The 23306-nt window shown below is 64.4% G+C and overlaps 3 protein-coding genes across 5 annotated transcripts in view; 1 reads left to right on the top strand and 2 right to left on the bottom strand.

Annotated features, from left to right (window-relative positions):
- Positions 1-3789: 3789 nt before the first annotated feature.
- Positions 3790-6875, bottom strand: AP5B1 (adaptor related protein complex 5 subunit beta 1). The gene is made up of 2 exons (XM_037518266.1): positions 6726-6875; positions 3790-6645 (listed from the first exon to the last, which is right to left on the bottom strand). Exons 1-2 carry the CDS (start codon positions 6873-6875, stop codon positions 4159-4161), a joined length of 2637 nt encoding a protein of 878 aa, XP_037374163.1. The 3' UTR covers positions 3790-4158.
- Positions 6876-13897: 7022 nt separating this feature from the next.
- On the top strand, positions 13898-22547 carry OVOL1 (ovo like transcriptional repressor 1). Of its 3 annotated transcripts, none has more exons than XM_037517559.2 (4): positions 13898-13997; positions 20022-20239; positions 21817-22006; positions 22210-22547. In XM_037517559.2, exons 1-4 carry the CDS (start codon positions 13898-13900, stop codon positions 22503-22505), a joined length of 804 nt encoding a protein of 267 aa, XP_037373456.1. In that variant the 3' UTR covers positions 22506-22547. The 3 variants fall into 3 exon arrangements, with proteins under 3 accessions (XP_037373456.1, XP_054553441.1, XP_054553440.1); XM_054697466.1 differs by lacking the exon at positions 13898-13997 and adding an exon at positions 14350-14355; XM_054697465.1 differs by lacking the exon at positions 13898-13997 and adding an exon at positions 15407-15497.
- The window catches only part of LOC119249969 (uncharacterized), a 34721-nt gene continuing 26947 nt past the window's right edge, over positions 15533-23306 (bottom strand). Inside the window, exons 5-7 of the mRNA XM_054697551.1 lie at positions 18268-18399; positions 16671-16885; positions 15533-15860 (exon numbers count right to left, since the gene is read on the bottom strand). The gene's annotated coding sequence lies outside the window, so the exon portion shown is untranslated. The remainder of the gene's footprint in view (positions 15861-16670; positions 16886-18267; positions 18400-23306) is intronic.

Here is a 23306-nt window from a genome sequence, read left to right as displayed (position 1 = left end):
TTTTCTGTCTTCAATGCCCCTTATTAAATTTTTATTTGAGGGGCCTCCCCGGTGGCGCAGTGGGTCGAGCGCGGCGCTGGTGAAGCTGTCCGCAGCCTCTGCAGTGCGGGCTCGACTCCTGGCCGGCCAGGGCGATTCCCACATGGCGCAGCAGACCTCTCCTGTCTTGCCTGCTGCTCCCCTCAGCGGGGTATTTCGGTCCATCTGCCTAATCTGTTCCCTTCTGTCTCTGGTGAATCCTCTCACCCTCCCGTGCCTTTGGCCTGTACCCCGGTTCTTGTATAAAAATAAATAAATCTTTAAAAAAATTTTTTATTTGAGTTTATTCTCTTGGGGGCATCTTGTGATTTCATTTTTATTTCTAGATCACTTAATCTATTTCTTCCATTTCTTTGCTGAATCAATCAACTTTTTCATTTCTTCCTGGGTTTTGTTCATTTAAAAAAATGTCTCATCAGGGTGGCTTCCAAATGCTTATTTCAAGCACATTCAAGTATATTTAGTTGTGTAGTACAGTTTTCTTTGGCTCCGTGGCTCACACTTTGGGGGTTTGTGTGAATTTTCCTTGGTTGACATGTGATATTAATTTTCTGATATTTTGCAGCAATTCTGTGTGGACCTGTTCATCTTCTTGTTCATTTTTGCACTATTGGGTGTTTTACAAGATCCTAGTTCAGCTCCGCTGCCAACACGGCATGTCCAGACACTAGTGGCGTTGATTGTTCTGAGCATGGAGAGAAAGAAGATCCTCCGATTTTGTTCTATTGTCTTGCAGAGCCATGAAGTTTCTCCACTACTTCCGCTTGCACACCCAAACGCCAAAAGGTACTTTGCCTTCCGTTTCTGCCTTTTTGCTCTCCCGGAATCCGTGTGACTCAAAGACGCCCCTTTCAAGTCGCACAGATGCTTTCAAATGCCATCCCTGTCATGCAAGCTCTGACCTACCCCAGAGGCTGCCAAGCATTTCCAGACTTAGGGTGAACTTAGTCTCTGTCATGAGACTTGAGATCAAGTGTGGGGCCTACTACTTCTCCTGTGCCCATCCACCCCCGATTTTTCTCAGCCAGTCTTTATTCAGCAGAGCCCCTGGCCTGAGAGGCTGAAACAGAAAGGGAGGAGGCTGTCATTTGCATTTTCTTACAATTACTTTTAAGTTTGCGCATGGTCTGTCTTCAGGTTAGGCCAAGGGCTTGGCTTTGGATGGCACTTTCTCTTTGCTTCATTCCATATTTTTGGAGGAGAAACAGAATTTGCACAACTGTCTTCAGCTACCCAGAGTCTCTCACAAAATATCTGTACTCCATCCCTCCGGCTTTGGGCTCTGCTGGTGTGGATCCTTCATACTGAGAGGGGGTGCTTCCACAGATGGGGCAGCCGTGGTCTGTGGCACTGGAAGCAAAGATGGACATCTAGTCACTCTGTCCTCCAGATGCTGGGCCAGCAGCTCTAAAGGGTGCTGGATCCTGGTTATCAGAGACAGTTGCCGCCACATGGTGGAGACAGTCCCCAGGGCATCTGAGGGCTGCTGGGTCCACTGAGAATGTTCATAAAAGACTAAAGAGACTCTATACAGGCAGAATTCCTGAGGACTCAGACCCTGCAGGTCACCTCATCAGGTAAGGACCCCCAGGGGCAACAGGTAGATAGAGTGGTAGTGGAAGAAATAAGTTATAAACACTAGAGTTGACAGATAACACCTCATTTTACATAGACACATACCTGGGGTGCCTACTTACATCTGAATCTTAAAGAAACATCTATTTTTTTTAATATGAGTATGTCTGATGCAACATTTGGGACACTTATACTAAAGAGTTACTTGCTATTTCTCCAATGTTCAAGTTAAACTGGGCCTCCTGTGCCATGTTTTTATGTGCTAAAGTCTAAGTCCTAATTGTGACCTTGTAACTCATCACAAGTAAAATACTGACTTGCCAACATTCTCCCGGAGTCTTCCCTCTCATTTCACGTGGTGACTGATGATGAATTCACAATCCAGTATGCCAAGGTCAGCCCACGACTCACTGTTCAGCAGTCCTATGTCAACACACCCTTGCGAGGGGGTTGGGCCGGGCCAGGCCAGGGCGGGGCCAGGCCAGGCAAGGCCTGGTGATGACGGGCTTTGCCCAAGAACCAGCACTTGACATTTCATTAGCCAGAACCAGCAGCATAACCAAGCCCAAACCCCGCAGCAGTGGAGAAGCAGCAGTGGGTGAGGCGGGCGATGTCCAGATGGGTGTACAGCGGCTGGCAGGACCTGGGTCTCCTGTCTGGGAAGAGGCTGTGGCGTGGGAGCTGAGGATGTGGAGATGGTGCTGTTCTGACCTTCAGGGTATGGATACTGAGTGTGTGAAGGGGTCAGCGGTGCCGGGGGGCCTGGACAGAGGGTGGCTGCCCAGTGTCCCGCCCCACCCCCCAGCACGGACACCCTCCTAGGCAGAGACACAGAGCTGAAACCTTTCATTTCTTTGACATCACGTATGTCAAGCACACGTGTGCCCTGCAGTTCAGCCATCTGGTGTGTCCCTCAGGGGACAAGTAAGGGGACCCAGAAGGGGACATGTAAGAATGTCCACAGCAACACACTGTGGTAGGGGCTGGGGGAACCGGAGGCCATCTGGGGCCCATTGCTGGGGGAGTGGTGGACACAATGGGATGGGCGCGCGGACTGGGAGACAGATGGACGACGGCCGGCTGGTGTGTCCCTACCCAGGCCAATCATCTTCCTCGTAGGCTAAGGATTAATGCCGCCATCTGCATTTGAGGTCAGAGAAAACAAGTACAATTTCGACTCCCTTGCTGTTAGTGTGAAAAAGCTTCCACTAATTAGATGCCCTTGGAACGGCGGGCAGAGGCGGCAGGGCAGGGCCTCTCGCCAGGTCAAGGGTGGAGCGTCCGGCAGCGGTGGTGGCCTCTGGCTCTGTGGGTGTCGAAAGGCAGTGATGGCAGCCCCGCCCTGCGTTCCAGAGTGCAGACCCAGCTTCCCGGGGCGCGGCAGGTGGCGCAGGCCACCCTGGAATGCAGCAGTTCCGGGGGCGGCATGCAAGGCTCACTCTGGAAGTACCAGACCAACCTCCTGCCCTGCTGGAAACTGCTAGAGAAGCTGGTTTCCTGGGATGGAAGCCCTCCTGGTGTGCCAGGAGCTTGCCCAGATCACCCAGCAAGTCACTGCTAGAGCTGGAGCCCAGGACAGACCTCCTCCCCGACCTGGCCCCCATCAGGGTACCCCTAGGAAGCCATGGTAGGGAGCTCAGGGGACAGGGGCCCCTCCCTGGAACAGTAAGAGCTCGGTCATCCCCCACCCAGTGCTGCTGCCCGCTGCTCCGAGGGGCTGCCCGGGCGTGGACCCGGCTCCGCCCTTCGCGATGGGATGGAGACCTGCTCCAGGATGGCAAAGCCCGGCTGCCCACCAGCTGGGTGACTGCAGGGACATCGCTCAGCCCCTCTGGCCTCCAGACTTCCTTCTCTGGGGCCCTGCTGAGCTGTCACTAGGATGAAATGCGGCGGCCGGGACCCTGGGCTGTGCTGTGAGCAGAGTTGCTCAGTAGACCTGCAGCCTCGGTATCTTACCTGTTTGGACAAAGAACTAGGGGGGGGGCTGCTTCTTACCTGTGGAGACGCCTACGTTCACAGGTCAGGTTTCCTGGGCTGATGTCAGCCCAGCTCATAGCTCCAAATGCCACTTGCAGGCCCTATCCAAGCTTGTTCCACACAGGGGGATCCTGCTCCTCAGGGAAGGGGACACTTGGCCCCATAGTCCCCTGATCTGGCAGCCACTGGCAGTGGAAAAGTGCAGGCCCATGGGCCAGCAGAGCCTCAGTCCCAAACGTCTGGTGGCCTTTGGCAGGACCAGGCCCTCTCTGGGGGCCAAGAGGAAGATATGTTTTCCTCCTGCCTCCTGGGCAGGGATTCTGGAGAATATCTGGGCAGGAAGGACCTTGGAACCTCTAACCTGGGGGTTCCTAGTCTAGAAGCTTTCCAGGAGCCTCTGACCACATTCCCCCTCACGTCCCCAACCAGGGACCCAAAGAAAACACAGCAGAGAGGGTTGTTGGTAGATGTGAGTTTTATGGAAAGGAGCCCCCGACTGTGACCTGTCCCTCTTGGGCAAGACCCTGCAAGACGACGGTGCTGCTCCCCCTGGCCTGGCCCTGGGGCTCAGACAGCAGCCGACAGCCCCCGGAGAAAGTCCCCCACCAGGGGCAGTACCGTCCAGTCGTCGGTGCGCAGGGCCACAGGCACGCCACCCGCCTGGGCTGCCTCCAGCCTCAGCAGGAGCCTGGAGTCTGGGGGCAGGCGGATGGCTATGTGGTAGCTAGTGGGGGGCTGGGCTGCCACCACAAAGGGCTCCAGGTGGCGGGACACCAAGGCCTCCAGCCCCAGGGGCCCCAGGGGGCACCACAGCCGACTCTCGGTGCCCTCTGGCAGGCAGGAGTCCCAGAGCTCCTCAAAGAAGCCAGGCCCAGCCCCCTCGGGGGGCTGGGGGAAAGGCAGAAAGAGGTCAGCGAAATTCACGGACAGGGGCGGCAGGTGCGCGTGGCACGTGAGGCCGGCAGGTGTGGTGTACAGGGCATGGACCTCCAGGTGCGTGGGGGTGGGGCGCCGGGGCCGCAGGGGCAGGAGCAGAGGCTGGGTGGGGCGGTCTGGGCACAGGTGGGGCACGTAGATGGCCCCCAGTGGGGCGTAAAGCTGCCCCTTCACAGGGAAGCGCAGCTCCAGCGAGTACACGGGCTCCAGCACCTCCACGTGCAGCTGCAGCACAGGAACCGGGCCCTCGGCTCTGCGGGGACCCACACTCAGCCGAATCGGGGCTGGGGCCTCCTGGACCATCAGTGCCGCAGCAAAGCCCTGGTTCTCGGCCACCAGTGAAGAGGTCAGGGCAGGTGCTGCAAGGGAGGGGGCCAGGGCCACCCCCAGCTTGGGCCCAGCTAGGTGCGCCAGGAGGATGTAGTAGAGGCGGGCGTGGTCCCGCCCATCAGGGCTGTCCAGCTGCCCGGCCAGTGTCTGCAGCAAGTCCACCAGGCCTCCCCCGACACCTGCCCGCAACAGGGCTCGGCAGACCTGTAGCAGCGCCTGCTGGAGGCCCCAGTCTGTGCAGTGGGCAGCTGCAGCCTGCAGGAAGCTGAGGGTGGCAGCCTGGGCGTCCCCATCTGCCACCTTGGCCAGCATCTGCAGGTGCCAACGAAGGGCCTCATCCCTGCCCGGCCTGGACACCACCTCCTGCCGCAGCAGCACCCTCAGGGGTGCCCCCAACTCTGGGCCCACTTGATCCAAGAGGTCCACGAAATGGGGAGCCAGCGCAGGCCGGGAGAGGTACAGCTGGGTCAGTCCGTGGGTCAAGGCTGTCAGCATGGCAGGTTGCCCAGCCAGACAGCGGGCCACCAGGTATGAGGCCTGGAAGCAGAGAGTGGCCAAGGCCCGGGGGCCCCCATCCAGGGCCGCCCTCTGCCGCAGGCCAGCCAGTAGCTCCTCCAAGTAGCGCTGGGGGCTCAGACTCTGCCCTTTCTCCTCCTTTTCCTCGTCATCAGCACAGAGGAGGCACAGCAGGTGCAGGCGGGCCAGCAGGGCCATCGGGTCATGCAGGAGACTGGGCAAGAGGCCTCGGCATAGCTGGGGCCCCAGCAGCAGTGGGGCGGCTTCTTCTCCTGTGGAGCCCAGTGGGCAGTTCTCAGGGAAGCTCAGGAGGCAGTGCAGGTAAAAGAGGTGGGCAGGTGGGGGCAAGGCTGGGTGCTGGGCGGCCAGGGTGAGCCGGCGGAGCAGCAAGGCCTCATCCTGGGCTGTGAACAACGTCTCCCCGAAGGCCGCCTTGAGGGCCAGGACAGAGTGCAGCAGTGCCAGCTGTGCCGTGCCCAGCAGCCGGACCAGCTGTGGCTTGAACAGCACCGGAGGCTGTCCCCGAAGGCCCCGCAGGGCCCAGCCCAACAGCCACAGGAGCTGGGCCTGGGCCACAGGAGTGAGCAGATAGGAAGCGTCCAGAAGCTGGGTCACAGCCGCCCGCAGCTCCCGGGCCTCCTCAGGACTGGTCTCGATTGCTGTGGCGTCACACTCCCCTTCCTCAGCGGCCGGCCAGCTGGGGGCCTGGGGCTGAAGGTGGCCACTGCTTTCTGCAGCCAGTGTCCAGTTCCAGGGCCCACCCACGGCAGGAGGGAGCACGGGGGTGAGCAGGTCCCGCAGGCCGGCCCCGGCCTTGCTCTGTATCACCAAGGCATTGCGCAGGGCAAGCGCCAGCAGCAGGCTAAGCGGCTGCACCGGGCCCTCCTGTCCCTGCAGCAGGCCGCGCAGCAGCCCCAGGCAGCCCCCCAGCAGCCCGGGCCTGCAGCTCTCCAGCTCCCGCAGGCACTCGCACGCCGTGCCCTGCAGGGGGCGCTGCTCCGCGGCGGGCCCGAAGCCTCGGCCCAGATCGCGCCCGCAGGCCAACCCGAACAGCAGGGGCAGGAAGCGGCGGGAGGCGGCCGAGGCGGGGCCCAGCGCGCCCCCTGCCCCCAGGGCGGCGGTGACCGCCAGCAGCAGGGGCCGCCGCAGCGCTGAGGGTCGCGGGGGCAGCAGGACCAGGGTGTCCAGCAGCGAGGTGGCGGCGGCCTCTGCCGCGGGGGCGTCGGGCCACAGGCGGGCCGGGAACTCCAGGCTCAGGGCCAGCAGGGACACCTGGAGGGGATCGGGGGCGTCACGACGAGAGTTCGCGCGGCGGAGGGCCGAGGCGTCAGGCCGGGGCGCGCGGGGCCTACCTTGGTGTGTTCGCTCAGCTTCTCGCTCCTCAGGCCGCTCAGGAGGTCGCGGCCCAGGTCCTCGCCCTCCGGCCCTGCCATGAAGGCCGACGGGCTGGCCCGGAAGGCGCCCAGGCGCTGCGCCCAGGCCTCGCGGCTCAGGGACCCCATGGCCCGGCGCAGGTCCCCGCGGGCGAGCGAGCGAGGCTGCGGCGGCGGGCGCGGGCCGCGCGGGGCCGCCAGGGGGCGCCCGAGACCTCGCGTCACCCCCGAGGGGGCCGCGGTCTCCCCCAGGCCGCCGCGCAGCCGCCCTCCGCCCCGCAGCCGCCGGCGGGGGCCCCGCGCCCGGGCCCCGGGGGGAAGCCGCGAGGTCTCGGGGGGCGCGCGGGGGCGCGGCGCCAGGGCCCCCGGGGGCGGGCGCGCAGGGCCGGGGCGCCGGCGCGGGGTGCGTGCCGAGCGCTCATTAGGCCGCCGCCCGCGGCCGCCACCGAAACCACAGCGCCGCCCGGGCCCCCGGCGCCCGCGGTAACGGGCCGGCCGCCTCCCGCCTGACTCAGCCGCCGCGGGCCCGGCCGGCCGGCTCCTTCCGGGCGGCGGGCGGGCGGCGCGGGGCGGGGCGCGGGGGCGGCGGGGCCGGGGCGGGGCGCGCGCGGGGCGGGGCCGTAACGGGGCGGCCGCGTCCTCCGTGCGCCCGGCCGGCAGGTGCCGACTTGCCGGTTTCGCTGGGGCTGAGTAACTGTCCCGCTGCGCGGCCCCCTTCCCCGAAACCGCCGCGGGCCCGGGCCGGGGCGCTGCGCTGGGTGGGCCCGGCTCCCGGGGCCCGGCTTCCCTCCCCGCCCGCGCGGGGGCCGTCTGGGGCGGGCTGGACAGCGCCCGCCGCGCCGCCGAGGGTGGCCCCGCGCGCCCCGGCCCCGGCCCCCCGCGCGCCCTGGGGTGACGCGGAGCGCGGTCCTCAGGCGCCCGGGCGGCCGCTGGGGGGGGTGCAAGGTGCGGTCCCAGGGCGCCCGCAGGAAGTGCGCGCCCCGGCCCCGGCTGAACCGGTCCGGCGGGCCCCGCGGGGCTTGGCTTCGCTTCTCCGACGCTGGCCCGGGCCCCCCACCCGCTCCGCTTGGGGGCGCGGAGCCGGCGCCCGGGTCGCGACCGGCGGAAGCTGCTGACCTTCGCCTGAGGCTGTGCGGCGCGCAGGGTGAAGGCGGCGGGGCGAGGCACAGCCCTGATGCCGCCAGAAAACAACGGGATGCCGACGTGCAGCCTCGCAGGCCTGGCGGTCACGGAGCTCCGCGCTCGTCTAGCACGGGCGGAGACACCGAGGCCTCACCCCAGAGCCCTGGAACCAAGCAGTGCCAGAGCTCGGCTCTCTGCTCCCAGAGAAGTAGACGGGTTGGGGCACTCAGGGGCTCAGCCAGTAGCTTCCCCAGCCCCACTGAGCGCTGCTTTCCAGGGCACGGAACCCGCAGTCCAGACCCCAGGGCGCCCCCCACCTCTGACTACCGCCCGTGGCGCTAATTAGCCGGCTTTGAAGATGAAACAGGCCTGAGCCCCCATGCTGGTGCTGCCAAATAGTTTCTCTCCTTCCTCCAGGCTCCACAAGTCCCTCCACATGGGTGGTAGTGGTGGGGGGAGCCGGAGGAGAGGCTATCTGGGTGCCTGGGGTGCCCTGGGTGCCAGAGACAAGGATCCACTCCAGGGACAAGTCCAACAGGAAAGCCAAGTCCCAGCTGCCCTGGCCCTGGCTCCACAGTTGACTCACAGGCGGCAGCCCCAAACCACTTCCCTCTAGGTGCCTCAGTTTCCCCATCTATAAAACGGGAGTGATGGCTCCCGCCCGAGAGGCTGTGGGGTGGGGCAGCCTGGCTAATTAGACTCAAGATGAAAGAGGCCAGGATGAGAGCAGCTCTGGGAGGGAAGGCCACTGGGGGTAACCAGGAGCCTGTCTGGTTTCCCTGTCTGAGGCCCAGAGGGTGCTGATAACTGCATATCCAGCCCTCGCCATTCCAGGGGAGGTAGGACGGATTATTAAATCCCTTTTACAGTTGAGGAGACAGGCTTCAAAGTCAGGTCAGGAAATCCGACGCTGCCTCTGGCCCCAGCTTGGCCTCTGGCAGCCGCCAGCCTTCTGGGTCTTGGCTCCTTGGAGCCCCGGGGCTGGAAGGAGGGAACCCATGAATGGTTCCCGGTGAACCATCTGCATGGACTCAGTGAGGCTCACTGCCACCTGCAGGTCCCCGAGCACGGGCACCCATCACAGGTGAGAGGGCACCCAAGCTCCTACGAAGCAGACCGGACTCAGCAAACGGCCCTTGCTGCCTCCGAGACCTTCCTCCCGTCCCCGCTGCTGCCGTCCCCTTGGTGTCCCGGACCTGGGACGGGCCCAGATGCCTGCTCCCCGTGGGAGTGTGGCTGCTGCTGGTCCTGGCCCAGGCCTGGCGAGAGCTGAGCTTGACCCCACAGCACTGAGGGCTTGGGCCCAAGCGTTCCCGCACCTGCAGGCAGTGGGCGCTCTCCAAGCAGCCTTGCCGAGGTGCGGGCCCAGGCCCGGCTGCAGCCAGGGGGCTGGCAGGGAGCTCCACACTCCATCCCACACTTCACCCCTTCTCTACCGGCTGGGGGCAGTCAGCCCACCTGGGAGACGCCAGACACAAGGCTTACAAAAGCGAAAGTCATTTTCCTGAGGGGTCCCAAGCCTGCTGCCTCCTCTGTAAAGGGGGGGCATGACTGACTCGTCCCCACAGCTCTGGGCCTCGGGCTGCAGGATGCTCAAAACACAGCGGCCAATAGGAGAGTCTGTAGCAAATGGGTGCCCGGCCCTGGGGTTTCAGGAATGGGAAGTGACTACTAGTGGGTATGAGGTTTCTGGGGTGAAGAGAGTGTTCTGGAGGACAGCGGTGATATGGGTACATCCCTGTGAAGATACTAGAAAACACTGAATCGGATACTTTCAAGGTGTATTTTAAGATATATGAGTTGTACCTAAATAAACTGCCAAAAGTGATATCCAGATGGGGCCTCATGTGCAGAACTCACATTTGGGGACCGACAACCAGCCAAGAAGACAAATCCCAATTTCACAGAGTAAAAGATGCTGCAGAACAAATAGCACGGGTGGGACAGCGTGGCTGGCGGGCCACTAGGGCATTCAGAAGCCTCTCCGAGGAGGGGACGGTGGCGGGGCTGGAGTGACCAGAGCGCTCCCGCAGAAGCAGCAGAAGGGAGGCCGGAGCTGGGCGGAGGCTGCGGCCTGCTCTATGTGCAGAGAGCAAGTGGGAGGTAGAGGCAGGGGCTGGGAGGAGAGTCGCTGCAGCACCGCAGGCCTCCGGGACTTTATTCCAGTTGGTGGGGTCCCTGGAGGTGTGTCCGGGGGGGTGACGACTGGCTCGGGGGACAAATGGGGGACACAGGAGGCTGGTCACAGGTGGGTGGCCAGTCACCTGGTCCAGGTGAGATTTGACCAGGTGGTAACTGTGGAGATGGAGATGTGGGTGGATTCCTGGTGACCTGGGAGCAGATGGGACTTGCTGGTGGGTGGATTGTGGGGTGAGGGGGAAGGAAATGAGTGGCGCCAGGCTGTGGCCCTAAGTACTGGGGAGGCTGGTGCTTCCGGTGTGCAAGATGGGGAAGGCACCCACACCTGGGAGAATGGACGAGAGAGTCTGGCAGGCCAGACACGCGGCCGTCGCGGGCAGGCTCACTTGGCTCATCGGCCTCCTCCCTCAGTGACCCCTGCCCGCCTACTCTGCCTCTAGAGCCCTTCACCTGCATGGCAGTGCCCACCGAGGGTTGGGAAGCCGGTGGGCAGGGACCCAGCCACGGGCGGAGGAGTCTGTGTCACCCACAGCCCTTTGAGTTGTCCAGGGTGACTGGAAGGCGACTGTGTGCCCAGCAGTCCCGGCGACCAGCACCACCAGCCTGCTTGATGGCTGAGTCCATTTTCAGGAGCTGCCAGCTTCTGGGCAGAGGCTAACTGCCATGCGCCTGACTGCTGCGAGCAGCAGGCCCGACCTGGAGCCTCCTTACAGATGCGCAAACGGAGCCCTGAGGAGGAGGGGGCTGAGTCTGGGGGACCCAACGCCTGGCCCAGGGCTCTTCTCTGCTCCTCCCCTCAGCACAGGTCTCATACCCCCTGCTGCCTCCCCTCGGACACCCCAGCCCGCCCCTCCCGGGAGCCTTCTCTGAGCACTGGACCTGATTCAAACCTTCTCCATCCAACTCCTCGGCTGCTCAAGAAGGGAGCCAGGCCCCCCTCCCCTCCCGCTCAGACCATGGCAGTGGCTTCCTCCTCCCCGGCTCCTCCTGCACCCTCCCGCCCCCTCCCTCACACATGCCACCCTCCCCCTGGGGGGGGGGCAACCCACTTCCCACCACATTGAGCCCCACTGCCTAACCAGCCTGCCCTCAGCCTCAGTCCCCAGGCCCTCCCTTCCCTCACACACTCAGCTCACCCCCACCGCGGCCTCCGCGCCAGCAGCTCCTGCTTTGCTCAGCGGCTCCTGCCTCCAGCTCAGCTCAGATCCCAGCCCAAACCTGTCACTCCGCCGGCGGCGTCAACTCTGGCGCGGCCCTGCTCACTTCCTTATTTCTGTGCTTGTCCTGCGTCCCACAGCCTCCCAGGCTGAGCAGATGGCAGGTGCCTGAAAACAAATATTTGGTGACTGAATTAGGGAAAGGCTGAGTTATGATGTCTCACTGGCACCGGCTGGGCGGAAAAGAACGTGTCTGCCCTCATGGAGCTTGAAGTCGAGTCCAGTGTTTCCCCAAGTTCTCAGGTGCTGTCTGGCTCCAGCGCTGCCCACGAGCCCCAGGCCACACCCGGGGGGCGCGGGGGTCAGATCTGAAAGTTATTTTGTCTCACCCCATGTCTTAAAAACACATCGAGTCGGCACTTAAAAATTGGCAGACTTCACATACAGATGTGGGTTTCTGGGTTTTCTGGAAAATGGACAGATGTGGCCACGTGGGGTCTCTGCGCTGGAAAGGCACACTCAGCCAAGCACACACCCCGCGGCCCCCCACTCTGAGGGTCACTGTACAATGAGTGACCATCCTCGTTCGCCTCCCGTACCCGCTGGGCCCCCGCGTGGAGGGAGACTGTGGGTGCTGGAGACGCAGCGAGACTCGGCGGGAGGATGAGGAGGGGCCCTCCCGCGCCTGGGTCCACACTCCGGGCTGTCTTTGCCCAAGTGAAGACTTTTGCGTCACTACCCCCGTGAGAAAGGCCGTCTCTGCGCCGGGGACTGGCCAGCAGGTTCTGACAGGGTATGTCCTGCGTTCCTGGGTCTGGCACAGGCAAAGGCTCCCCGCCAGTCAGACCACCCAGGCAATGTTATTTCCAGAGTTTGTTCAAAGATATGCACGTGGCAGGTGCGCACTTAGTGTCAGATGCCGGAAAGGAGGCAGAGTGGGGGGCTGAAAAGGGTAAAGCAGAGGGAAGGCTCACATCCCCTGACAGTCACCCCAGAATAGGGGTGATAAGATTCTGGGGTGACAGACAAGGAAGCAGGCTGGCAAGGAAAGCCCCTTGGGCAAACTCACGGGCTCATGTGTCCCGGAAGCCCACACTCTCCCCACCCATGCAGGTGGACCCCAAAGAAGTCCTTGGGGGTACATAGAGGTCAGAAGGCTTTGGACCCTCCCCCCAAAAAGCTCTCCTCTTTGACTAGAGGTCTGCAGGCTTGCCTGGCGCACGCTGCTCCCGACTTCTGACTTTTGACCTGTCAATCCATTTATCAGACACACTTCCTCCTCCTCCGTTCCAGCCTTAATATGGAGAGCGGCCTGCGGCTGGCACTGACCTGCAGTGTCGCTGATTTCCTATGGGGGCAAGGGACGGCGGGGCTAAAGACAGAGAGTCCCACCCAGTCCCACCCGGCCCTTCCCAGGGCAGCAGCAAGCGAAGCCCAGCCTTTGCTAACGGCCAGTGCCACAGACCCGTAGCTCCTGGAGTCTCCAAGAAGTCCCTGCTCCTGAGCCAGGTGGGGCCTCCCTCCCGCCGGCCCTGGAGCAGGGGAGCATGACAGGACGGTGGGGGGAGGTTCCCAGGCTGAACCCCTAGGGCGGGCTTGGGGGAGGAACGGCCGCGAGCGAGCCCTCTGCAGCGGCTGTCGCCAGGCGCGGCGGGTTGGGCCTGACTGCTTCAGGGTCCTCAGCGCGGCTTCGCTGCAGGCCCAGGGGGAGAGCGTGGCGGGGGAGCCCATGAGGACGGTGCTTGGACACTCAGGGTCTCTGTGGGCTCAGGGCAGCTTAACCGCCCCTTTCTCCACGAGGTCTTCCCTGCTTCCCGGGCCGGGGAGCAGGCTCTCAGGGGCGCTCTCCGCGGGGCGCCAAGCCAGCCGCTCCCCGCTTTGTTTCAGGGACCAGCGGCGCGCGCCCCGCCTTCCCGCCCGGCGCCCCTGCACCCCGCAGGCGCCCGGCGAGTCCCTCGGCCAGGCCTCCGGGTTCCAGGGCCGCCCGGGCCGAGGCCCGGCTCAGCCAGTGCGGTCGGGCCGCCCGTTCCCGCCCGACGGCTTCGCGCCTCCCCAGGCGCCCGGGGCGCGCCGGGCCGGGCCGGGCCGGGCCGACCCGGTTGAGTGAGTTTCATTTCATCACCCGCAGAGCGCGCGGGCGCCGGTGCAAGTAACGTTGCCCCCGCCCCGCGCTCCGCCGAAACTCCGGCGGCCAACTCTGCGCTCGGGCCGGGAGGTCCCCGCGGGCGGCGGGCGGACCGGCAGGGCAGCAGGAGCCGGGCGCCCGGAGCCGCCCCCGCCCCCGCCCGGGCACCGCGCCCGGCCGCGAGGCCGCCTCACCCGCAGCGGAGTGGAAACCGGTTCGACAGGTAGCGCCGAGGCGGGTCGTCACCGTTATTTCCCGGCGCATGCGCCGTGGCTCCCGGGCCGCCGCGCGCTAATGAGCCGCCGCCCCCCCCCGCCCGCGCCGCGAGCCAATAAAGCGCGAACCCGGCCGCCCGGCCCGCACTTGAGCACTCGCGAGCGCCGCGGGGACCCGCCCGGCCCGAGACGCTCGGCCCCGCCTGCCGCCGCCGCGCACCTGGCTGCGAGCGACCCGGCCGGGGACGCGCCGGCCACCCGGGCACCGGCTCCCGCGGGACGCGGGCGCCTCGGCGAGTCTTCCCGGCCCGGCCCCCCGCCCCCCGCTCGCCCGGGAGGTGCCCCGGCCCCGGCCCTCGGAAGCGCCCCGCGCGGGCCGCCGCAGCCTCGAAGATGCCCCGCGCGTTTCTGGTGAAGAAGCCGTGCGTGGCCACGTGCAAGCGCAACTGGAGCGAGCTGCCCGACGAGGAGCGCGGCGAGATCTACGTGCCAGGTGAGGCGCCGCCCGCGGCCGACCCCCGCAGCCCGGGGCCCCGAGGGCTGGCGGCGCCGGCACCGCTGCGGCGTGCGAGGCGCCCGGGAGGAGCGCGCCGCGGGCGCGGGGAGGGCGCCGGCCTCGGGCGTCTAAGCGGCCGCGGCCGGCGGACCCCGGAGCCAGGGGCGACGGGGCCGGGCGGGGGGAGGCGCCGCGCGGGGGCGGGACCGACAGGTGGGGAGCCGAGCGGGTCCCCGGCCGTCCGCGGGCGCGCCGCGCCCCCTCCCCGCCACCGGCCCGCCTCGGGGCGCAGGGGAGGCAGCGGGGTGTGTCACCGCTCCCGCGACCCTCCGCTCCGGCGTCGTAAATCCCGAAAGTTAGGACTTTTATGAGGCGGGAGGAGGGCCCTGGAGCGGTGCCAGCGGGGGGGCAGGGAGCGAGCTGCAGTTCCGCGCGGGATTTGTGCAGAATATGAGAGGACCCGGTGTCGGCCGCGTCACCCGGCCCCCCGCGCCGGACGGCGGGGGCTGGAGAGTCCCCGCCAGCGTCGCCCGGGGGGCTCCCGGGCCCGGGTGCGTGGGGAACGGAGGGAAGCGCCGGGCTGCGCCCCGCTTGCGCCAAAGACAAAGATGCGATCAGGTCTCGCCTCTTCTGGAAACTCGGCGCCTTCCTTGTTGCACTGACACAACCGAGTGGACAGTGGATCGAGGAGTCCACCCCACAGCCCGGGACCAGCCCCGGGAAGCGCCCGCCCCACTTGTTTTCGGAAGACGCCTTGACAGCGTTGGTATCAGCGTGAATGAGTAACCCGAGTTGTTTCCTCCTCTTGGGGCATCTTCTGTGTGACCTGAGAATAGGGCCGTGCGTCCTCCCCCAGCTCCCACAGCCCCAGCAAAATCTTTGCTCCGGAAATTGCCGACTTTCCTTGCGAACCCCCCTCCCCAGCCTTGGGGGGTGGGGTGCTGGACACACCGAACACCCAGCCCAGCGCCTCCAAAGGGGGAGAGGTGGTAATTAACCAACTGACTTTGACCCTTGATCGGAAGGCTCCCCGCCCCGCCCCAGGCCCTGTAGGAAAGTGGTGAAATGAGGGCAGTGAGGGGCCCTGGGAGGGCTCTTGCCTCAGTTTCCCTCCTGAATTCGTTGCTGAAGGCAGTGGGTGTAGCGGGGCGGTCTGCGTGGCGCCAGGGCCAGAATCTGATGGCGCTGTCCGACTGTGTCTCACAGCTTCACCTTATCTCAAGTGCCCGGCCCTGCTTTTACAGCCTCCTCAAAACAAGGGAGTGTGCCAGAAGTCCCAGATAACCCCGGCGGGGAAACTGATACAAATAGGGAGGCGAGTTGCCTCCTCACCTGGGGTGGTTAGGGCGTGGGCCAGGACTGCAGTCCCTGGCTCCCAAGTTCCCAGACAGGCGGGGGCCTAGCCCCCTTCCCCGCCTGCCTCCTCCCTCGCTGTGTTTGACTTGCTGCTCAGCTGCTCCTTGGGATCTGATAACCTGCACTTGGACTGTGTTAAAGGTGAGCCGAGCCTTGCGAGAGACTCGGTGCGCTGTTATTTTTAGTTTTATTTCACATCCCAATCAGGAACAGATCATGTGTTGACTTTTACAAAGGACAAAGAAACTCCGTTTGTTCAAACCATTGACTTCCTGGCGTCCCGGTGACTTTCCCCATCGGGGCTCTGGCGGCCACAGTGGGGGTGTTGGCGAGACCCTGGCCCCAGGCGCTGTCCCACCAGGGCAGAGGAGGGCTTCTGGGCGGTCTGTCCCTGCCGCTGTCCAGGTGAGGGGAGCCTGCTGGGCGGCCCCTGGATGTTGGCCGGGGCCTCCCCTCCAGGGCGCTGGTGAGAATTCGCCCTCTTCGCTCTGGTGAGGGAGAGCCCTGTAGGGTCAAGTAAAGGGTAGAAGTCAAGGAACTTAATGTTGCCTCTAAAGCCATGTGGCCCACTGGCTGTTTTCCCACAGCTTTTGGAAATGAGAAAGGGAATGTTCTCTGGCCATGCTCGGGTGCCTCAGATGGCTGGGGGGGGGGGTTGTGGTGGCCTGTCCCCTGGCTGGGCCATTCCATCCCCAGCCGACCGTGACCCCAGGAGCCGACTGGGCACGTTTCCTGTACCCCACTTCACAGAGTCAGCACGTACAGACCAGCTTTGCATGGACCCGTTCCGCTGGGAGGGGCCGGGAAGGCGGGGGACAGGGAAGCATTTGAGCTCTGACCTCCCCCACAGGGCCCTCGGAGACCCTCACAGCACTGGAGGGCACCTGGAAGGAGGCCTGGGGCCCCAACCTGGCCACTCGGACAGCAGGACCCCAGTCTGACCACCTCTCCAGCCTCTCTGGCCGAGGCAAATTCTAGAGGTGCCGGCCCTGCCCTCTCCCCGGCGTTCCTCCTTTTCTGTGTCAATATTGACCGGCGTGCTGGGAGCAGGCGGGATTCTTGAGGATGAGCCCAGACACCTGTGCCCGGGCGCTGAAGTCCAGTCCAGGACTGCGGGACGCAGGCAGCACAGCGGGGAAGCCTGGCCCCCGGGCCCCTTGTTGAGTGGCATCTCCCAAGGCCCAGAGTGGCTCCAGAGGGTCAGCCCCCGGGGACAGGTAGAGAATTGTCTCTAGTGACCATTGGGAAACGAGAGAGGGGGTGCGCTGGGACCACTTGGCGGCTCCAGCCCCCCAGCCCGTCTGCCCAACACACCTGGCCCGGGGGGCCCTGGCTGCCGTGTGGGAGACTGGCGTTTCCCCAGCCTGGCTCTGCCAGTGTGGGAAGCCAGCAGCTCCCTTTCCAGGCTGGATTAGAAAGGTCCGCAAAGGCAGCTTTGGGCCCCGGAGGACACGTGGAGGCAGGAACGATACGGCCTCGAAGATCTTGTTCTTGCCTCTCCTGGGAAGAGCTGGCTGGGAAGGCGCTGCCTGTGGGCCGGGGAGCGGAGAGGGCCACTCAGCGATGGGGACGCCACAGCAGGCCGGGCCGGGCAGGGGCCTACGGGGGCTCCGACTGTCCTGTGGGCACCTCACCCAAGCACCCACGATGTCACAAGCTTGGGTGACGGGGCAGGCCCCTGCCAGACTGTTGATCCCAGAGAGGGAGCGGGTGCAAGCGAGTCCGCTGGGCCCAGGCGTGGAGCGGAGTGCGGCCAGGCGGCTGGGGGAGCTGGCTGGCCACGAGGGCCGCATGGAGCCCCCAGGTGTGCCCATCCCCGTGGGACAGGAGGTGGAGAGAATGGAAATGCAGTTCCTGGCTGGTGAGGGCCGTCCACCTGGGTGTGAGGGCCGAGGCCCAGTTTTACCTTCATTTGGACACGGTGTGGACAGTGGCTGGGGAAGGAGGGAGATACTGCTCTTGACAGCTCGCAGAGGGAGACAAAAGGCAGGAGACACCCCTTTGCATCTCCAGGGCCGCCCGCTCTGCCAGGCTGGCATTGCGAGGCTACTGCTGGGCCGGATGGACCCTGACTCCTGACCAGAGCACCTAACACCAAACTGGACTGTGCCGACACCGGATGCCCCCATTCAGAGCTGAGTGAACCCCTCGCTCCTTCCAGACCAGCCCAGGCACCGTGTGGTTGGCAGGGCACCCAGGGGCGGGTGTCCGGCATTGCTTCACCTGCTCTCCCCAGAGAGCCCGGCCCTGGCCTGAGGCCTAGCTCGGGTGGGGTCTGGCACTCAGTCCAATAGCGGGGAAGCAGCTTCAACCCGAGGGGGGACTTGCTGAGCTAAGGGAGCAGGAGGCCCCTCCGTGTCCATTTCCCTGCTCTGGCCCTGTGCCCTCCACATCATCCAGGTGGAGACAGGGGGGCCCGACCGAAGGGAGCCCCGGGAACAGGGAGAGGGCCAGGCTGCTTGGCCTTGCCACACTACACAGTCGTGGGCGGGCGGTGAGCAGCCACAGTGGCCACCGCCTTGCCGGAAACCTTTAATTAGGGGACAGAGCAGCATGTCAGGGCCCCGACCAGTTCTGCTTCTGGCTTCCTGCCACTGGTGACACCCAGGGACAGGAGCGGCACGCGGGGAGCACCGCCCATGCGTGTGGCCACACGGGCACGCTCACAGGGGTGGAGGGAGACAGGTTTGGCGGGGTGGGTGGGATGAGCGAACACCCCCATTCTGGCAGCCTCTTCTGCCCCCGACTGCCTGCTCAGGGGCAGAGGCCCCCTCCCTGCCCTCCACCCAGCATCCCCTGGTCTCTTTGGGACCAAGAGCAGGTCCCCTCCCCAGCTGGCCTGACTCCTGGGAAACCAAGTCGCTAATACCCCTCTAGTGGAGCTGGGGGGCGCAGACCAGTGAGCCCTCACCTGCTCTCACTGCCCCAGTGCAGGTGTGCGGCCAGGGGCAGGCAGGGCGGCCTGGTTCTAGCTTTGGGGCGCATGTTATCCACATCCATCCGGTACTAAAAGGCGGCGGAAGGTAGAGGTTCCTTTGTCTACCTGGATTGAGAAATGGGAGTCGTCATTCAGCTTTGAGTTCTTGGCCAAGTTCTCCGGTGGCTGTGAACTGGCATCAGACGCGCCTGCACCCTGACACGCCCCCATCCGCCCGAGGGCAGACCTGGCCCTGCAGGGCAGCGAGAGGGGCCACAGCTCAGGCCTGCGGTCCAGCCGTCCAGGCTGGGAGCGAGGCGCCCGCCAGCTCAGAGGCCAGGCCAGGGCCGGGCACCGGTGAATCAACTCTCGGAATGAGGTGGCTCATTAAAGTCCCCGGACAGACGGACGCCAGTGCCCGCAGAACGGGTTCTGGGCGGGCACATTCTTCTCCTGTCAGACCTTTGTTGTGTTTTGAGGGGGCGAGCACTGGGGCCTCTCCCGAAACTTCGTTCTTTCACATTCACCTTCCTCCAATCAGCACTGCCTCTGCCTTCCCTGCGACCTTTCCACCGTTCTGGAATAGTCCAGGCAGCGACCCTCCTGCCCCTCGGTGGTCCCTCCCGGGGTCCCTCCACTCTTGGCCTCTCCAGCCCCGGCGGGGACGCAGAGGCCTTAGTCGTGGTTCCGAGCCCCTAACTCAACCCCAAGACCCTCTCCCTGGACCACACCATCCTTTCCTTCCTAGGCCCCTCTGGATTTTGCCTTCTAGAGCCTGGAAATTGTCCCTTCTGGAGAGGTTTGGCCCGCCAGAGCTTGGCCCTTGGGAAGCAAAACACTGACTTAATGGAGACGTTGCTTGTCCACTGCGCTCCGCTGGCTCCGGGACAGGTCTCCGTGTCACAGAGCTCTGCCTTCTTCTCTCTCGTCAGGCTGGGGCCAAGCCTCTCTGGCCCCATTTAGTGTGAGGTGTCTGCCTTGGGGAGCTGTTGCATCAAAAGGGTTGCCAGGTATCGGGGTGCAGCGTGGAGGCCAGGAGCCCAGCTCTCACAGCCAGCCAGCCAGCCAGCGGTCCTTGCTGTGGGAGAGTTGCGTAACCACCGGGCAGGCCGCCCGCCGCCCAGGAGACTGTTAGGCCGCATCCACCTGCTGCTCCCTGACCTCCTCCCTGCTCCACCCCACCTGGCCAGGCTGGACCAGCAGGAGTGGGGACTGTGGAGTCCTGATGGTCCACAAGCACAGGGGCAGCTGGCCTGGAGGAGGAGGGCGTTAGGGCCCCCCCAGCCCCCCGAGGCCAGCCGCTCCATCTACCTGGAAGCAGGAGACCCGCAGTAGCCCAGACCACCAGGGTCCCTTCTGGGACAAGGATGAGTCCCTGGGCCCAGGGCCCCCCCAGGAGTGTGGACGAGGCCTGGAATCCAGAGGGACAGGCCCAGGTGGGGCAGGCAGGCACTGTGCAGGGATAATTGGCAGGGCAGGCGCTGTCCTCCCAGTTCCGCTAAGACACCAGTGACTCAGCGGCAGGCCTAGGGGCCGTGGCGCTTGGCTGGCGTCACCTGTAATTACCTTAATGGAGCAGGAAGGAGGCGTGGCGTGTAGTGGACGGGGAGCCCTGCCCCGCCTCATGCCTGCAAGGGGAGGGACGGAGACTCTGGCTCCAGCAGCTCATTTCAGGGAACCTTTTTGAAACCCAAGAGAATCCTTTTCTCTCTGCCCAGTCCTCACCTGGCTGTCCCCTCTCTCTCCAGTCAGCCTGGGCTTCTGCCCACCACAGCCCTACCGGGAGCCAGAGCCATCGGTGGCCGAACCCCCTTCTTGCTCCCTGGCCTTGGACATGAGCCTTCGAGACTCAAGCTACAGCGTGGCCCCGGGGCCCTGCGTGGTGGCCCAGCTGCCCTCTGAAGACATGGGCCGCTTGGCAGACGCGGCTGGCAGAGAACAGAGTTCCCTGCGCCCCAAGATGAAGGTACTGGGCCTGCGCCGTCTCTGGGGACTGGGGTGCATGTGCAGACCCGGGCAGGCCACGGGGGACCTCGGCAGAGGTGCCTTGGCCCTGGATCAGGGTTTCTGCAGCGAAGTGCGCGCTGCTGGGGTGCAGGGTGAGGGCAGACAGAAAGACAAGTGGGTCTGAAGTATAATGTCAGGTATTAGGAGGAAACCATGAGTTCATTCCGGGGTGGCTTCGTTCCCTTTCTGGCTTCCGGGGTTCCCCTCCTTACACAGAAGCCCTGGGAGAGGCAGGGAGCCTGAGCCACCCTCCCCGGGTCCCCACCTGTGCTGCCCTGTGGTCCCCTTGGTGCTTGGTGGTCACCGGCCCACCAGTGCTCCCTCCTGCCCCGTGGCCTTCAGGGCCTTGTTTCCGGCAAGCCGCCCGCTGCGCTCGCAGCCAGAGCAGGAAGGGGGGGCAGCGGGCCAGGGAGCTGCCCTGCTGAGAGCAGAGCACAGACAGGCGGCATGGCCTTCCGGAGAGCTCCGGGGCTGCAGCACCGCCAGCAGTGATGTGGTGGCAGGACACTCCCTGTGCCCACCTGGATGCCCAAAGATGGAGACACTGGCAATAGAATGCCCGTTCTTTCCTCCCCTCCTGTGGAGGCCAGGGTGTAGGGTAACAAGAGGGGAACAACCTCTCTGCCAGAAAGACAGCCCATCCCCTAGGTGCCACCTCCTACCAGGGACCCATGGGCAGGCGGGTACCCCGAGAGCGCAGACAGGGGCAGCAGAGGGGCGGGGGGCCCTGAATAGCAGCAAGGGGCCTGTGCCTGGTGCCCGAGCAGTGCAGAGCCAGGCAGGTGGTGTGACGGGCACTCCCGGTGCCCAGGGGACTCGGGGGAGGTGTCAGCCACGCAGCTGCTGCAGTATAAGCAAACTCCGGTCGGAAAGGGAGGCAGAGCTCTGGGGCCACGTCTTCTGGGGGCCAGGGGTGTCCAGGACTCGCTTAACATACTCCAGAACGGAGGTAGGGAGGGAAAGATGAGATGAGACTCCTCTGGAGTGACAAGCCCCGGACTCGTGCCTGTCTCCACGTCTGCGTAATTGCAGATTTTCCATAATTATATGTATATTTTTACAAGGAACAGTATTATAAGGAAGAGGGTGATCATGGCGGAAAGGGGCTCCAGCCAGACCCTGTGGAGCCTGACCCGGTCAAAGCAAGGGCCCGGCCGGCCCCGAGGGCTCCAGTGCACCTGTGCACCTACTGCCCCGGCAGGACTGTGGAGAGCCAAAGGGACAGAGGCAAAGTGGGCTAACGGAAAGAAATTTCTCCAAAATGGTTGCCGGGATGAATCAGCCAGCTGTGTAGGGCAGGAGCTGCCCATCCCAAGTAGTGAAGAAGGGCCCAGTGGCCACCTTGAGAGGTGACTCAGGAACCTGCCAGGAGGCCCCCGCACTGCCAGTACCTTTGCTCCTCTGGGAGCAAAGGGCGCAGAGGTGTCAGCCCTGGGGGGCAGGCTCTTCTTTCTTTGGGGGCTGTGGGGTGGCCCTCGTCCCTTCCCAACCTGCCAACTGCCAGCTGTCTGTCACAAACGCCGGTCTTGCCCGCAGGTAACCCTGGGGGACAGTCCCAGCGGAGATGTCTTCAGCTGCCACATCTGCCAAAAGGCCTTCACCTACCAGCGCATGCTCAATCGCCACATGAAGTGTCACAACGACGTCAAGAGGCACCTGTGCACCTACTGCGGGAAGGGCTTCAACGACACCTTCGACCTGAAGAGACACGTGCGCACCCACACCGGTAAGAGCACCCAGAGGCGTCCTGGGTGGCCTTGGCGGGCATCTGGGTACCCCGAGCCGATGTCCTCCTCGGTGTCAGGTTCTTGCCTTTTTGGGTGGCGCGGTGGCTGGACGGGCCTCCACAGCCAGTGGGGGGCCTGGCCTGTGAGTGGGCGGGAAGTGGCAGCCGCTCCCTCAGGCCCTGACCCGCCCTCCTCCCCGCAGGCGTGCGGCCCTACAAGTGCAGCCTGTGCGACAAGGCCTTCACGCAGCGCTGCTCACTGGAGTCCCACCTCAAGAAGATCCACGGCGTGCAGCAGAAGTACGCGTACAAGGAGCGGCGCGCCAAGCTGTACGTGTGTGAGGAGTGTGGCTGCACGTCTGAGAGCCAGGAGGGCCACGTCCTACACCTGAAGGAGCACCACCCTGACAGCCCGCTGCTGCGCAAGGCCTCCAAGAAGGTGGCTGTGGCCCTGCAGAACACTGTCACCTCCCTGCTGCAGGGCGGCCACCACCTCTGAGCAGCCGGCTGGCTGGGCAGGCCCCAGAGGGCCGGGCTCGCCTCCCCGCCGCCTGGCTGCGCGCCCTCCTGCGGCCTCTGGCTGGACAACGGGGGTCCGGACTGGAGCCCCGCACACAGGCTGGCGCAGGCCCCAACTGACCTGTACTTGTGTTTGCGTGGGTGTCTCACGGCCGAGGCGGGTCTGACCGGGCAGAGGTGTAGAAGCACGAGGCGGGGCCGAGGCCACGGCTGCCTTGGGTTTGAAGCAGCAAGCCCGAGGAGACAGACTCCTTCCCAGAGGAGGTGCTTGAAGGTGACTCTGTGGCCTCTGTCTCTGGAGCACGGCGAAGGGCACCCGCAGCAAACAGCCGCGGGGGAGCTGGCGAGGCCCCAGCAGTGTTCCCGGTGCTCAGGCCTGCGGGGCTTCTCACACACACACCTGTGATGTGTGTGCAAGCCGCATACACGGGCCTTTCCACATATCACCTCATTTTAAATAATCAACTCTAAGGTGCCAAGGAGGTTTTATTTCCTTTTTTTTAAGATGACAAATGTACAGATATTAATATATTTTTGGTGCCGATGGCAACTATTTTTAAGAGAGGACGAGCTGGCTCCTCCCTCCCCGTGCGCTTCTATTTATCCAGGACGCTTCGCCCTCCTCTGGGCCTGGGCCCTGGGCTGCTGCCCGGTGACCCCTCCTTCCGACCCCCCAGATATTTAATCTAAGACCTTCCTCGGGTCCTGCCTGAGGATGCACTGTGCTCTCTGTTCTCGCCTTCCGCTCTGGGGCTACCCAGAGCTGCCTTGTCTCCTGATA

Source organism: Talpa occidentalis, unplaced genomic scaffold (assembly GCF_014898055.3).
Source record: "Talpa occidentalis isolate TD23 unplaced genomic scaffold, MPIMG_talOcc4v2.1 talOcc4.17, whole genome shotgun sequence".
NCBI lineage: Eukaryota > Metazoa > Chordata > Mammalia > Eulipotyphla > Talpidae > Talpa > Talpa occidentalis.
This window is presented reverse-complemented; position numbering and strand designations above follow the sequence as displayed.